The 12,059-nt window shown below is 50.7% G+C and overlaps 5 protein-coding genes across 5 annotated transcripts; 2 read left to right on the plus strand and 3 right to left on the minus strand.

The window, feature by feature from the left end:
• Window positions 1-464: 464 nt before the first annotated feature.
• On the minus strand, window positions 465-3,005 carry BDP81DRAFT_329929 (sulfate permease; the record flags this gene model as incomplete). Its single annotated transcript, XM_060585357.1, has 3 exons — window positions 465-1,178; window positions 1,226-2,369; window positions 2,443-3,005. 3 exons carry the CDS (start codon window positions 3,003-3,005, stop codon window positions 465-467), a joined length of 2,421 nt encoding a protein of 806 aa, XP_060440535.1.
• Window positions 3,006-4,454: 1,449 nt separating this feature from the next.
• Window positions 4,455-5,577, plus strand: BDP81DRAFT_464665 (uncharacterized protein; the record flags this gene model as incomplete). Its single annotated transcript, XM_060594174.1, has 4 exons — window positions 4,455-4,649; window positions 4,740-4,914; window positions 4,970-5,385; window positions 5,416-5,577. The coding sequence occupies 4 exons, from the start codon at window positions 4,455-4,457 to the stop codon at window positions 5,575-5,577; spliced, it is 948 nt and encodes a 315-aa protein (XP_060440536.1).
• Window positions 5,578-6,307: 730 nt separating this feature from the next.
• BDP81DRAFT_437770 (putative necrosis-inducing factor-domain-containing protein) lies at window positions 6,308-7,674 on the plus strand. The gene has a single exon (XM_060591262.1). The coding sequence runs from the start codon at window positions 6,799-6,801 to the stop codon at window positions 7,393-7,395; it is 597 nt and encodes a 198-aa protein (XP_060440537.1). The 5' UTR covers window positions 6,308-6,798; the 3' UTR covers window positions 7,396-7,674.
• A 344-nt stretch (window positions 7,675-8,018) lies between these two features.
• BDP81DRAFT_398613 (uncharacterized protein) lies at window positions 8,019-8,789 on the minus strand (the record flags this gene model as incomplete). Its single annotated transcript, XM_060588485.1, has 2 exons — window positions 8,019-8,038; window positions 8,141-8,789. 2 exons carry the CDS (start codon window positions 8,787-8,789, stop codon window positions 8,019-8,021), a joined length of 669 nt encoding a protein of 222 aa, XP_060440538.1.
• A 790-nt stretch (window positions 8,790-9,579) lies between these two features.
• Window positions 9,580-10,344, minus strand: BDP81DRAFT_329921 (necrosis and ethylene-inducing protein and ethylene inducing peptide; the record flags this gene model as incomplete). Its single annotated transcript, XM_060585355.1, has 2 exons — window positions 9,580-10,078; window positions 10,133-10,344. The coding sequence occupies 2 exons, from the start codon at window positions 10,342-10,344 to the stop codon at window positions 9,580-9,582; spliced, it is 711 nt and encodes a 236-aa protein (XP_060440539.1).
• Window positions 10,345-12,059: the final 1,715 nt, after the last annotated feature.

Here is a 12,059-nt window from a genome sequence, read left to right on the forward strand (position 1 = left end):
GTTGATAGTTATTAGAAAACAAGCATCTGAGAATGTGAATGATTGTACGATCACTGTGTCTGCCCAAGGTACCATCTATTTCGCGTCAAGTTTTGTCTAAATGAGGAGGAGCTTTGGTGATCTTGCAGTTTAACTTGGCGAATAATCCTAGTCTCGCCCTACTGGAATCTATCAATGGAATACATACACATGTCACTTGCGACTCAGCCCTGAGACATACACTTGCAAAACCAATCGTACCGCTTTTTATATATACTGTCTATATACGTATCCATAACGCTCTCGTTGCGAATCATTAAGCATAAAGTACGCTTCGTAAGGCGAACAGATATCCTGCAAGAACTGAAAATCGGAACGCCTTTTCTCGCTCCAAAATGCCGGTGACCAAAAAACACGCCCATTCTACTTACACACTGACTCTTATGCACCCAACGATTGAAGGCCGACTGGCTTGCGCTCCTCTTTTAAGCATTCGCGACTTCGCTGATGCTGTTCTCGTACTCGGTCAGCTTCAAGGCCTCCTGGACATCCGTCACAAAGTGTGACTCCCCGCCAACCAGGTCTATGATGCCCGCCTGTCTCATGAGTCTCCAGATGTGATGGCGCGGGTTTGTGGGACCGCGACTGAAGAAAACTCTAACACCACGCTCTCTATACCCGCTAACAATCTCCAACAGCACCTGCGTGCCCGATCCGTCCAGTGAAGTAACACCGTGGATATCGAAAATGACGTTCTTGTTGTGTTGCTCGGCGCGGAGTCTCGGCAGCGCAGGGTGCGCCATGCTCGTGCCGTAAAGCTCCAGTCTCCGAAGACGCGCCTTCAGCTCGCCCGTGTTGGCAAAGGTCAAGGGCTCGGGAATCTTGACAATCAGGCAACCTTCGACGAACTCTAGCCTATCGGGGTTAAGCTCGGCGTTCTCGAAGCGTTGCGTGCCGGGGATGCGGCCCAGAATCTGAATGCGGGGACGGGTCGAGTGCTGGATGACCTGAAGCAAAGAAAGGCCAACGCCAATAGCCATGCCAAGTGTGAGCGAGTAGAAGATTGTCGACACGAAAATGATCAGCATCAATCCCAATTCGGTCCAGCCTCGAATCTTGAAGAAGAATGCAATGTCGTGCGGAGCCTCCTCGAGTAGGGACCATGCTACAACGGTAATCATGGACGAAAGGACCGGTTTCTGAGAATGTTAGATGGAGGAGATACTCCGGGGAAGGAGAAACTTACGGGAAGGTAGTAAAAGTACGGTAACAGGAAGAATACAGCCAGAAGCGTAATCAGACTGAGGAAGATGGAGCTCATTGGCGTCTTGCCGCCGGTCTGCTTGTTCAGTTTGCTTCTACCATAACCTCCAAAGGCGGGCAAGCTCATGAAGCAAGCTCCGACAATGTTGGCGGCGCCCAGAGCGACAAGCTCTCTGTTGGGGCTCAGCTGGATCCCGTACGGGCTGTCAGAGCTGCTCAAGCTTTTGGCTGCGACAGAAGACTCGAAGAATCCCAGGAGTGCGATTAGGAAGGATGTACCCATCGCCTCACGAATATGCTCCATGTGAGAAGTCTGGAAGGGCCATCGGAATTGGAAAAGATGACCCGAAGCCGCCTTGACCGGCCCAAGAATCTCAACTCCCTTGCTCTCCCAGTCGAATTGCCAAGAGAGAATTGCAGCAATGACCACGACGAAGAAACGGTCGGGAATATACGCAACCCCAGGGTACTTGGGCACCATGTGTTTCTTGAGCTCTCTCATAGTCATCATGATTACGAAGCTGACTCCGGCAACCATGAAGGTAAGCTTGTGAACATGGTCGAACGAGCTGAAGATGAATTCTAGCTTGTCCATACTGCTTCCATGGCCCACACCCATTTCTGCCGCATACTTTGCAAGACCAAGCTCAGGGATGGACTGGTCAACCGCAATCACGAAGCCAATCGCAGAGATGAAGCCGCGGAGGAATGGCTTGCTGAGAACGCTGTCGAGGAAGCCCAGGCGGGCGAGACCCGCAAGGAAGACAGTAGCACCAGCCATACCCGCCACGACACCACAGATCTTAGCCTGGACCTCAGCGTTGTACTCGTCGCCTTTGTCATGGTCGATGCTCCCTCTGACCACAGACCCGACCAACAAGGAACCAGCAGCTTCCGGACCAACTACCATCTGAGGCGCGCTACCGAAAACGGCGTATACGAATGGGTTGAAGACGAAGGCATACAGGCCATTGATCGGAGGAACATGTGCGAGGTTGTCGGCGAGGGACAAAGCCATGGGCAAGTAGAGGGAGGCGAGCGTCAAAGCTGCAACAAGGTCTCCCTTTAGATACGACCATTGGTACTGCGGCAGCCAGGTCAAAAGAGGGATGTAGTACGAAAGGTACCTGCAAAACAAACAAAGTTAGCAAGCAAAGCCGAATTGAGCGCCAGAGAGCTCCAGCTCCGGGGCCAACTTACATCCAAACAGTATCCTTGAAGCCGGCCTGCTCAGCCAAAGTCCTCGAGGAGTGCATCTTCTTGCTCTTTATCTTCCTGACGAATCGCTTTCTCCAATGGTCGTCGCCCGTGATCGCGGTCAGGACAGGGTCCAAGATTGGGATTTCGGAGGCCGAGGACGATGCTCTGTCAAAGTCGGGGTCCATGCTACCAGCAGGGCTGGCGGGTCGCGGCGAGAAGGTCCCATGAGGGTAGCTGTTAGGTAGTGGGTTGTCGATGAGAACGTTCTGCAAGAGACTCGTGGACTCGCTCGGCGGGAACGTGTTCGGTCGGTTGAGGCTGGAGCCGGCGCGAGGAGGATCGCGAGGTTCGTTGTCGTTAGGAAGAGGGGTTGCAAGCGGAGTGGCATCCTCGCGAGTGCTCAAGTATTCAGACTCGCCGCCGAGAGAGCTTGGAGATTGGATGGGAGAGCCCATGGTGTAGCTCTGGCGCAAACCGCTGGGATTTGCTGGGCGATGTGTTGTCTGTGTTGTTTGCGTTATTTGCGAAGGAGTGCGACTCGGTTGTGGTCGGCTACCTGACATTTTTTCGTACCCCCAAACAAGATGACGTTACAGGTTCATGCGGCGAGGGGCAGCAGAGAGGGCGATAGGGCGAGAGAGAGCTGGAGAAAGGCTCAGATGAGATTGGCGGAGGTGGGTTAAGCGAGACTGGATCTCGAGATGTAGATCGATTCGGAGATTCTTTTGGACTACGCGTATATACGGCACAATAGCGGCCTTGTTCTGATGTTGTTGTTGTTTTGATGTTACGGGAGGTTACAGTGCATTCGTCTCGAGTCTAAGGTAGGTCGCAGCTGTTGGCTACGGGTAGAGACGGAAGGCTGAGATTCAGGACGGGAAAGACGGTGTTGGGGATAGGAATGCCGAGTATCAGTTTGCTGGAGCAGTGTCAGGCTGAACCATGATAGGAAAATTTGTCACAGCAAGGCTGACTCGGTGGTCAAACAATTGCGACTGAGAGATTGGAGGTGTTGTGGCTCGCGACCTTGAAAGAGGCGAGCGAGCGGACTGGTGCCGGTGGTGGTGCCGGGTCTGGGAGCTAGCACCAAAAGGCCCCAAAAGTAAAAGGTCGCTTGGGAAGCACGAAGGAACAAAGCGGTCGGTGAAAGTTTTCTGCAAGGATTAGCATTCCAGATCCGCAGTTGCCCTAAGGTCCAAGGATCGGAGTGACATCAATGCGTTTGGGCTCTTCAAAGTTGTGTGTCAGCGGAACTCGATTCGACGATACGACCTTCCCTCAGGTAGGTATGCCTGCCTATCCGTACGCTCTACGGGCAGAGTCGACCAGGATGCTTTGTCTGCGGTTACGTACTGATTGCCATGTCCATTCCCGGCTTAGGAACGCCAGCGGTCAGAGGCAATTGGCAATAAGGAGTCAATGGAGAGGGGAATGCCGTAATACGGTGAGGACGGGATACCGGCAAAACCATCCCGCGGCGAACAACAATGCTAGTCCTGATCTGGCATCTACATGTTCACCGCCTTGTACGTACTTCATCTGGTCCTTGATTACGTGAGTGAAAGTCCAGTTCTTCTACCCCGCCTGCCCGCTCTTGCCCGCGGCCCCTCCTCTGCTCCAATTTTGAAGTTCTCCATGGCTCCTGTACATCTTTAGCGCCAATTGCGGTGCTTCCCGTCTGTTGTCTCCAGACTCTAGCCGATCGGCAAAAGAGAAACTGTGGCTCATGCGCTGCTCCTCTGTGGCTGGTGCAGCTCTCATCTCATGTAATTGCTCCGTCTTACTGTGAGGCGACATGAGCAGACCCCCCGCCAAAAGGCCGCAGCCATTGCATCAAATCATCCTATCCCATCTCACACTGTTGAATCTCATGATGTTCGTCATGAGTGCCACCATAATCTGCTTACCTCCGCCTCTTGGACACGGCTACCAGTCACTCTTCCCCCACGATCCCAGCTGAGCTTCTCATCTCCTTTCCCAAGAATATTCATCCATCTGTGTTCTGAGACAACATGTCGGCACCAGCGTTATGGGACACTCGTCGCTTGACCAAGACTACCCGTGTCTTTGCGCGACAAACGATCCCGCTCGAGTGCGATGTGTACTCCTCTGATGACTATCCACCCACTTCTCCCGTCTTCCTGTACTTCCACTCAGGTGGCCTCGTAAGCGGTTCCAGGGAATGTGTTCCACCTTGGCTGGTACAGGTGAGCCCTTCATCTTCATGAACAACATCCCGTGGTCCAACATAGATCGTGCTTCCTCATCCGACAAAGTAGCTGACCTTACCGCACTAGGCCTGCTTCAAGAATCAATGGGTACTCGTCAGTGCGAGTTATCGGATGCTTCCCCAGGCCGGACCTTCAGGTCTGCTCCAAGATGCCACAGAGGCTTACTCCTTTGCGAGATGTTGGGGAGTTGCAGATGAATTTGCCTCAAAACGAAATGTGATCGTAGGCGGATCAAGTTCGGGTAAGAAAGCCTTCACGGAATCGACTCATCCTCAAAGTCCTGACTCTAGTTCTAGGTTTCTTCATGGCATCCCTGACGGCCCATCACCTCGAGCCATCTCCCATTGCCTTGTTATCAATCACCGGCATCACGACTTTCCGCCATCCATTCTTCAGCTCGTCAGTCTTACTTACACCAGAACCCATAACCGAAACGCAAATGAGCCACCACCTGTCCGCGTCGGTATCCATAGGAACAACATCAGCGAATAACCCACGGGTCTTTCACGTCGACAAGATCCTTCAAGATGGTGCAGAGAACACCGAGTTCGCACTGCCTCCACTCCCTATCTCAGATGATGGCAACTGCGACGAGTTCCCCCGAGGATGTCTCTATGACTACTACCTTTACCGCAACGAGTTTCTTAATCTTGTTGGCGAAGTTGACCCAGGCTTTGAGTGGGCTAAGACCGAGGTGGGCAAGAGTAGACTTGTAGCGTAGCCACCCACGACCATCATACAGGGTGACGCTGATGAAGATGTTGACCTCTCTGTGAGCAAGCACATGGTTCATTGTCTTGGAGAAAGCAAGGTGAAGCTCTTCCTTGCCGAGGGACAGCCCCACCTTTACGAAGCGAAGAGGTTCATTGAAGACGATGTGAGTGGAATGGATGCTGTAAGATAGGCCGTATCGAATCTGGAGGCCGACGTTGCTCGATCACTTGCCTGATCGATACTGTCTCACTGAACTCAGGCGAGGCGGAGCCAAGTACAAGCTATTAGCGAGCCATTATTGTTACAAATGAGATGGCCTGTTGGGCACGTAGCAATCAAAGGCCTACTCCCTGATTGCCTCATCGCACGATGGTGCTGCACCAAGAACCTTGCTGATGATGATGATGGGGTACAGTGTTTTCCTATCAGCTCATCGCGACCTCCAGCTCGTAACGGAAGAGGCTTGCCAGTCAACAGCGCGAATAACGTCCTTGCGCGGCATTGTGGGATTAGTTCTTGCCGGTCACACCGTACAGTGTGCACCCCCAAATGCGAGCAATCATGCGGCCTTCAGCCAGAGAACCCCAAAGTCTCCAACGGCCCCGACCTGAATCCCTCAGTTCAGGGGGATTTGCCATTCCACCGGCCACAAATCATCACTTTGATTTCATGCACGAATCTAGCTCTCGTCACCCTAGCTGGGGACGCTTGCAGATCCTTAAACCAAACCAACATAATGGTGTAGCGTTGTCATTGGCTGGTCTCCACAGAGCACACATGTGCCGCATTGATGTCACCTCCGCCCTGGGCGCTTCCGGTGCCAATCCCCGCTCTCCCGGGGGCCGTTTGCCGTCACTATCACACTCAGGGCCATCACGTAAACTCCTTCGCCCAACAGCATCGCGAGACCGCCCCCGATCAACTTCACACAACGAGTCCGCTATGCGGTCGCAATGCGGGGCCCTCTCATAAAACATCGGGGGCCATGGCCTTGCAAACATCTCATAGCGAATCACTTGGCATTTTCGGACCCCGCGCTCATCACGGAGCTGATTTCTCGTAAGCTCGACTGATTCAGTCAGTGCCTGCGGCACGGCCATTGGCAGCAAACATCAAGTTGCAGGGAATGAATCACACGCAGTGATTCGGCGCAACCCATCCCTTCACTTCATTTGTCTTTGTCAATTGGGGCAGTTGTTTGCTAGTCATGATGTTTATATAAAAGATCCCCTTCCCATGTTGTTTTCCCTTGCTTCAATCTTTGGGATATCGCCAATCAATTCTCACTGCTGCTTCAATAACCTTCTCAGACAATACCCGAACCAAGACCAAGATCCAACTACTTACTCCCAACGAACATCTAACACAAAACGTCGCCACGTAAAACATTGACCAAACCAATTAAATCACAATGCACATCTCAGCCAAGTCCGTACTTGGCCTCGTCACCTTTGGCTTGCTCTCAGTAGCAAATGCATCGGTACAGGATTCTGAAAGCATGGTCCCTCGCACGTTCGCCAACGCCGACGGCACTACTTCAACGATACGCATGAACCGCAACATCAAATTCACCCAAGGATCAGAAGGCACACGGCCAGTCCGCTTATCAAAACGGTTTCCCTTCTCTTCCGGCAGAGACGAGTGGTGTGGAGAGCTGGCCGAGGACCCATCGACGGACTTTTCAGCTTCCGCGCCTTTGGCAGCAGACTGCCAGGCGCTTGCGAGCTCTCTCAGTGGCCAGAATGGATTTTGGACTTTGCAACCTGGGGACTTCTCTTCCAACGGATGGGCTACTATAGTGAGCTCGGGAACATGCAGCTTTGCCGTCAGATATGCCGACTCTGGCAGCGCGGCTAGCCCTATGAACGTTGGCACGAACGACATCCGTTTCTACACGACGAGATATGGTGTCATGGCACAGAACGGGAAGCTGGGGCTGCAAGGGACTGTGCAGTGTTACAACGACCAGAAGATGCTGTTTGTTACTTGGGGTTTAATTCACAGCTGAGCTTAACAAGCAAAGTGCCGATGTAGACAATAATACCCTAACCGAGGGAAATCAACCTTGACTTAGCCGCAGGTTGAAAGTAGTAATTAATGACAGTTACATGAGTGGTCTAAATCATTCTGAATGCAGATTTGTTATGTTCGAGATTCTTGTGATGTCCATCACCCTACATCTCCTGGCGAGAATCTTATCCATCATTTGGTGCTCCTTCTACTTAGTTCCATTCTTCACGGGCTTAGATCAGCTTCTCTATTGTGAAGAATGAGGGATGCGACATGATCTCTGCTTCCCAGATGTACCTTCACTTTTCAGACAATCCAGGCAATTGAACACCCGTCTTTGCTGGATGATTTTGTCTGCCTCCTTTTCGACTTCATGCGACAAGTTACGGTTAGCGTACTTATTCGAACGACAGCCACAAACTCCAACCTCCCTTATACACGAGAAATCCATCATGGTGATCTTGGGTAGATCAACTGCCGTATTCAATAGATTACAGAACTTGTGAGTCGCGAAATCGAGATCCTTTGGCAGAATGTTGGACTTTCGAAGAGTCTCGATGTATGACGCGAGTGCTTTGGCGGATCTCACGCATGGGTTTTGAGAAATGTCCCACGTCCATGTCATAGGACTGACAAGACCCCTGTAGAATGTGTTGCAGCATTCGTGTCTTTTGACCTCCAGACATTCTAAATGATCAGCGTCAAGATGAGATGCCACGAGCCTTGTTAATGACTTGACTTACGAATGATATCATGCCTCAGCAGAGGATGGTCTGCTAAAACCCTGACTTGCTCCGAGGTTCGCAAAATTGGCCCTTCGTGGTGCAGAAAGATTCTCCAAGACAATTCCGAAAATTCAAGAGGAAGGTCTATCACGTATGAGAAGACCAAGAGGTGACAAAGATCGAACATTGGCGGCACATTCTCGTCGTAATCCGAGAGCCAATCCCTGATCCATACCATCCCGCAGTACTTGAGTGCCCCGGTGCATTCATACTTGTCGCTCACGAAAGCTAGCCTCGCAAGGCCAATCGGCTTTGGTCTCTCGGTAACGTAGGCGTTGTGAAGAATCTGGCTCAAGATAGACATGGCTTCGGTATCGTCATCCGGGAGATCAAGACTGTAAGGAAGAGAGAGTCCGGCGCTCTTGACCAGTTCCGCGCTTTCTTTAAACTTCCCGCCTAGCATCGCTTTGAAGACTGGCGAGTTCAACATGAGGACCTTCGAAGATACTCTCACTTCTTTGTTCTGCAACTGTTCGTATTCCAGTAGCTTTGCGTCGGCGTCTACATCGTCTTCGCCAACTTCGGCAACATCGGAATCGTCTACACCCAGCCGGCTCAGCACAAGAATGAGATCTCCGTCTTTATCGATTTCGCGGCGAATGGACATGTTGGCTTGGAGACGTAGGTCTCGTATGGGTTTGAAGATAACGACATGGAGGTAAGATACGGAACAGTATTTGGCAGGTCATTCAATTCCCTGATGTCATGCGTCAATATGACCTCCCGGAAGGTTTCAGATCTGATCTTTTAACTTTGCTGTGTCAGCATACATACCCCACGTGGTAGCTAGGAATAAGGTCTGTGAACGGGTCTCAAACGAGAAACCGAGCCGGAACTGGGGCTCAGTCTTCCCCCAAAAACTTGGGTGTGATCCTTGCTTCAGAGAATTCTATTGCCAGCTTTGGTAGATTTCCGTCCTTGCCAAACATAATAACTGAAAGTAAAGTTGAGAGTTGAGCCAAAGAACAAGAGGGGCTTAGTGACAAGGCGACGTGAGCAGCTGAGACACTGATCGATGGTAGGGTTGGATGACACATGTCATCTGGAATGATTTAATTATAGATATCAAATCTGAAATTCATGGCAGTTAATGCTGAATCCTCCGTAACGTTTGATGACCGCAAGCGTTGGCTTATCTCGTCAGTGGCAACAAATTTTAAATAAATCTGTTGAAAAGGGCAAAATCAACGACTCGTAACCGGGAGTATCAAGGCATTTATTTGCACGAGCCGTCGTTTCGACGTGCGTCAATTAAGTAGTGAATAAGATGTTGAGAGTGACTTCAGAGTGTATTGTAAGGTATCCGAGCTACTTCGAACTGTGAATAGCTCAAATTCCCAAGTGACTGATGTTGGCTAGTCCTTCTAATGCCCTAATCTCCAGCAACGCCGACATGCTTAGACGTAGGCGGCCCGCATGTTGATTTCAAAGTGGTTGTCGTTGAAAGGACAGTTCGCTTTCTTGAAGTCCCCCTTATTCAGAGCGCTTTTGACGATAGGTTCCATGGCATCCCAATCCCAGATCCAGTATGTTCGACCCACGGTGTTCGTAAACTGCAGCTCATGGTCCAAACCACCTTGGGTGTAATACTCGACTTTGACGTTATTGCTGTTCCTTTGAGGGTTGCTCTTCAACTTGAACTTGCCATGTCCAGAGCAAGCGCCACCCGTGATGGTAGCAGGATTGACCGAAGCAGAATCAAGCCAGACGACCGAAGTCTCCCAGTCGTGACGGTGACCGCCCACGACGTTGCCGTCGGCTGGCTGGTCCTTGGGCCAGTACCAAGCATACATGATTCCGAACTTCCCATTCAGGGACATGGAATGGGCGTAGGTCTGCCCTTTGTTGCCGTTCTTGCATCCTCCCGAGGTGGTACCAGTATCCTGTAAGCCGCCGCTTCCCCTCACGTCAGTATGTCTGGAAAAACGCAAATCCTGATCAAATACTTACCTGATCTGGTTGTTCTTGTTCACAGCGGGGTAAGGCTGACAGCCATGGGCAATGTGAAGCAGCGGCTGAAACTTCTTGATGACGTTTCCATTGGGACCGAGAGTGTCGACCACCGGATTGAGTGAGTCGTGAGCGACAGTTCCCGGAGCAGGCCAGTCACAAAGACCACTGCCAACAAGAGCGAGAAGAGAGAGAATAGTGGCGGGTTGCATCTTGGGATCCAGGTACCGGTATTTGTACGATCAGAGTTGGTTGACAAGTATTCAGGTAAGGTTGGATGAAGAAACTGATTAGTGTCTGCAGATGGAATACTGCTGGATTTCAAGGCGAGTTGTAGCAGGCCTTTTATAAAGACATTGAGATGCTCGAGATGTCTTTTTCCTCTGTATCTCATCGGCTACGAGTCGAAAAGCCTCTCAAACTCAGCGCGGTCCCGCGGCCCTGACGGACTTAGCTAAGATACGAGATAGCTCGATATCCTTAGCTACCAGTCTGTATCGTATGATCGCATTCTCTCAAAGAGGTAGACTGTGGACCATGTAAACAGACGGCCCGAAAGAGCTAAGTTGCGTTCCTGCAACTATCGTGGCCAAAAGTATTCTCACGAGAGACACCATTCGGCTTTGTTTCGGGTCTTCGTAAGGGTCTCTGAGGGTGGATCTGTGAGTAGATCTGCTTCACCTGAATGATGCTATAATGGGGTCTCCCAATGTCACAATAGAAGTTATCTACCTTATCTAGGATTTTTCCCATCGTCAATGGACCCGTTGAATCGGGAAGCTAAACACACTTTCTCGTCTTGGGCGGGGATTCGGATCATTACGCCTTTCTGAGTAAGGGCCGAGGCATGGAAGCTCTTATTAGCCTTCTGCTTCACCTTCCTCTCTTACACAGTTCCGTTGTAAAGCCATGAGACCATGTGTGCTATGCCCTTCAATCTAGTTACTGAGGTTTCAGCGGCAAAGACTTAGTAGTGGGCATAATGTAGTGGGCATGATGTAGTTTACGAACTTATTTCTGATACTTCTATCTAGTTATGTTTTTGAGCCCGCGTGTCATCTAGATCTGATTGAAGATTCAGGAAGTTATCATGCTTGATTCGACAGAGCTCTCGGTGCCTCGGAACACAACTCACCTTGGAATAAACCAAGTATCAGCCGCTAGACTGAGTCGTAACGAGAGAAAATCGGAACTTTCAACGGGGACCTGTCCAAAACGGCATGTGTGTGGGTAAGTGCTCCTAAAGCGTAAATAAGCCATGATCCGAGCCCCCCTTCAGTTAAATTTGGATTCAAGGTTAACCTTGACTTACCCACAGGGTCCAGTCATGTTGTATCAATATTGATCAACCTCATTTTTTCACTGAGACCGTCGGATACAGCAGCTCCACGAGAGGAAACATTATGTGGTGGAATGACATCATCCTACTTAATACCGCAATGTACTTTCAAGTGCGCATGAACAACTTGCGCTCGGGAATCTGTAAGAGCGGGAGGAGGAACACTCCAACTTATGCCGCATATCTAGACTTTCCTGTCTGATGGGGAAACGGCCCGATCAGCTCGACATCAAAATACGATGTCGGCCTTCGGATCCGCAACTCGCCGTGAGCTGCCCCCACAAGCAAGAATGGACTCAGCTACAAGGTCATGATAGAGTCCATGCACGACTATCGGGCCAGAAATGACTATGAGAACGGCTGTCAATTGCACGAACATTCAGCTCAGATTTGGATTCAGATATGCCAAGCTGAAAAGAGTGCGTTGACGCCATAACTCGTTGACCACGGAGGGGAGCCTCAAGGGCTGAAGCATCTGGGGAAATGTTTCTCTGTGGATCTTTGATGTCTATCAGGTCGATATCATGAGAGACAATTTGACTGAGATCATCCGAGCTGGAATCCATAGCGTTAGTTTCCTAAGCTGTT

Source organism: Colletotrichum phormii (assembly GCF_030913505.1).
Source record: "Colletotrichum phormii strain CBS 102054 chromosome Unknown BDP81scaffold_24, whole genome shotgun sequence".
Taxonomy (NCBI): Eukaryota; Fungi; Ascomycota; class Sordariomycetes; order Glomerellales; family Glomerellaceae; genus Colletotrichum; species Colletotrichum phormii.

Coding starts and splice junctions, on each gene's coding strand:
- BDP81DRAFT_437770 (XM_060591262.1), top strand. CDS start 6,799: ATGCACATCTCAGCCAAGTCCGTACTTGGCCTCGTCACCTTTGGCTTG.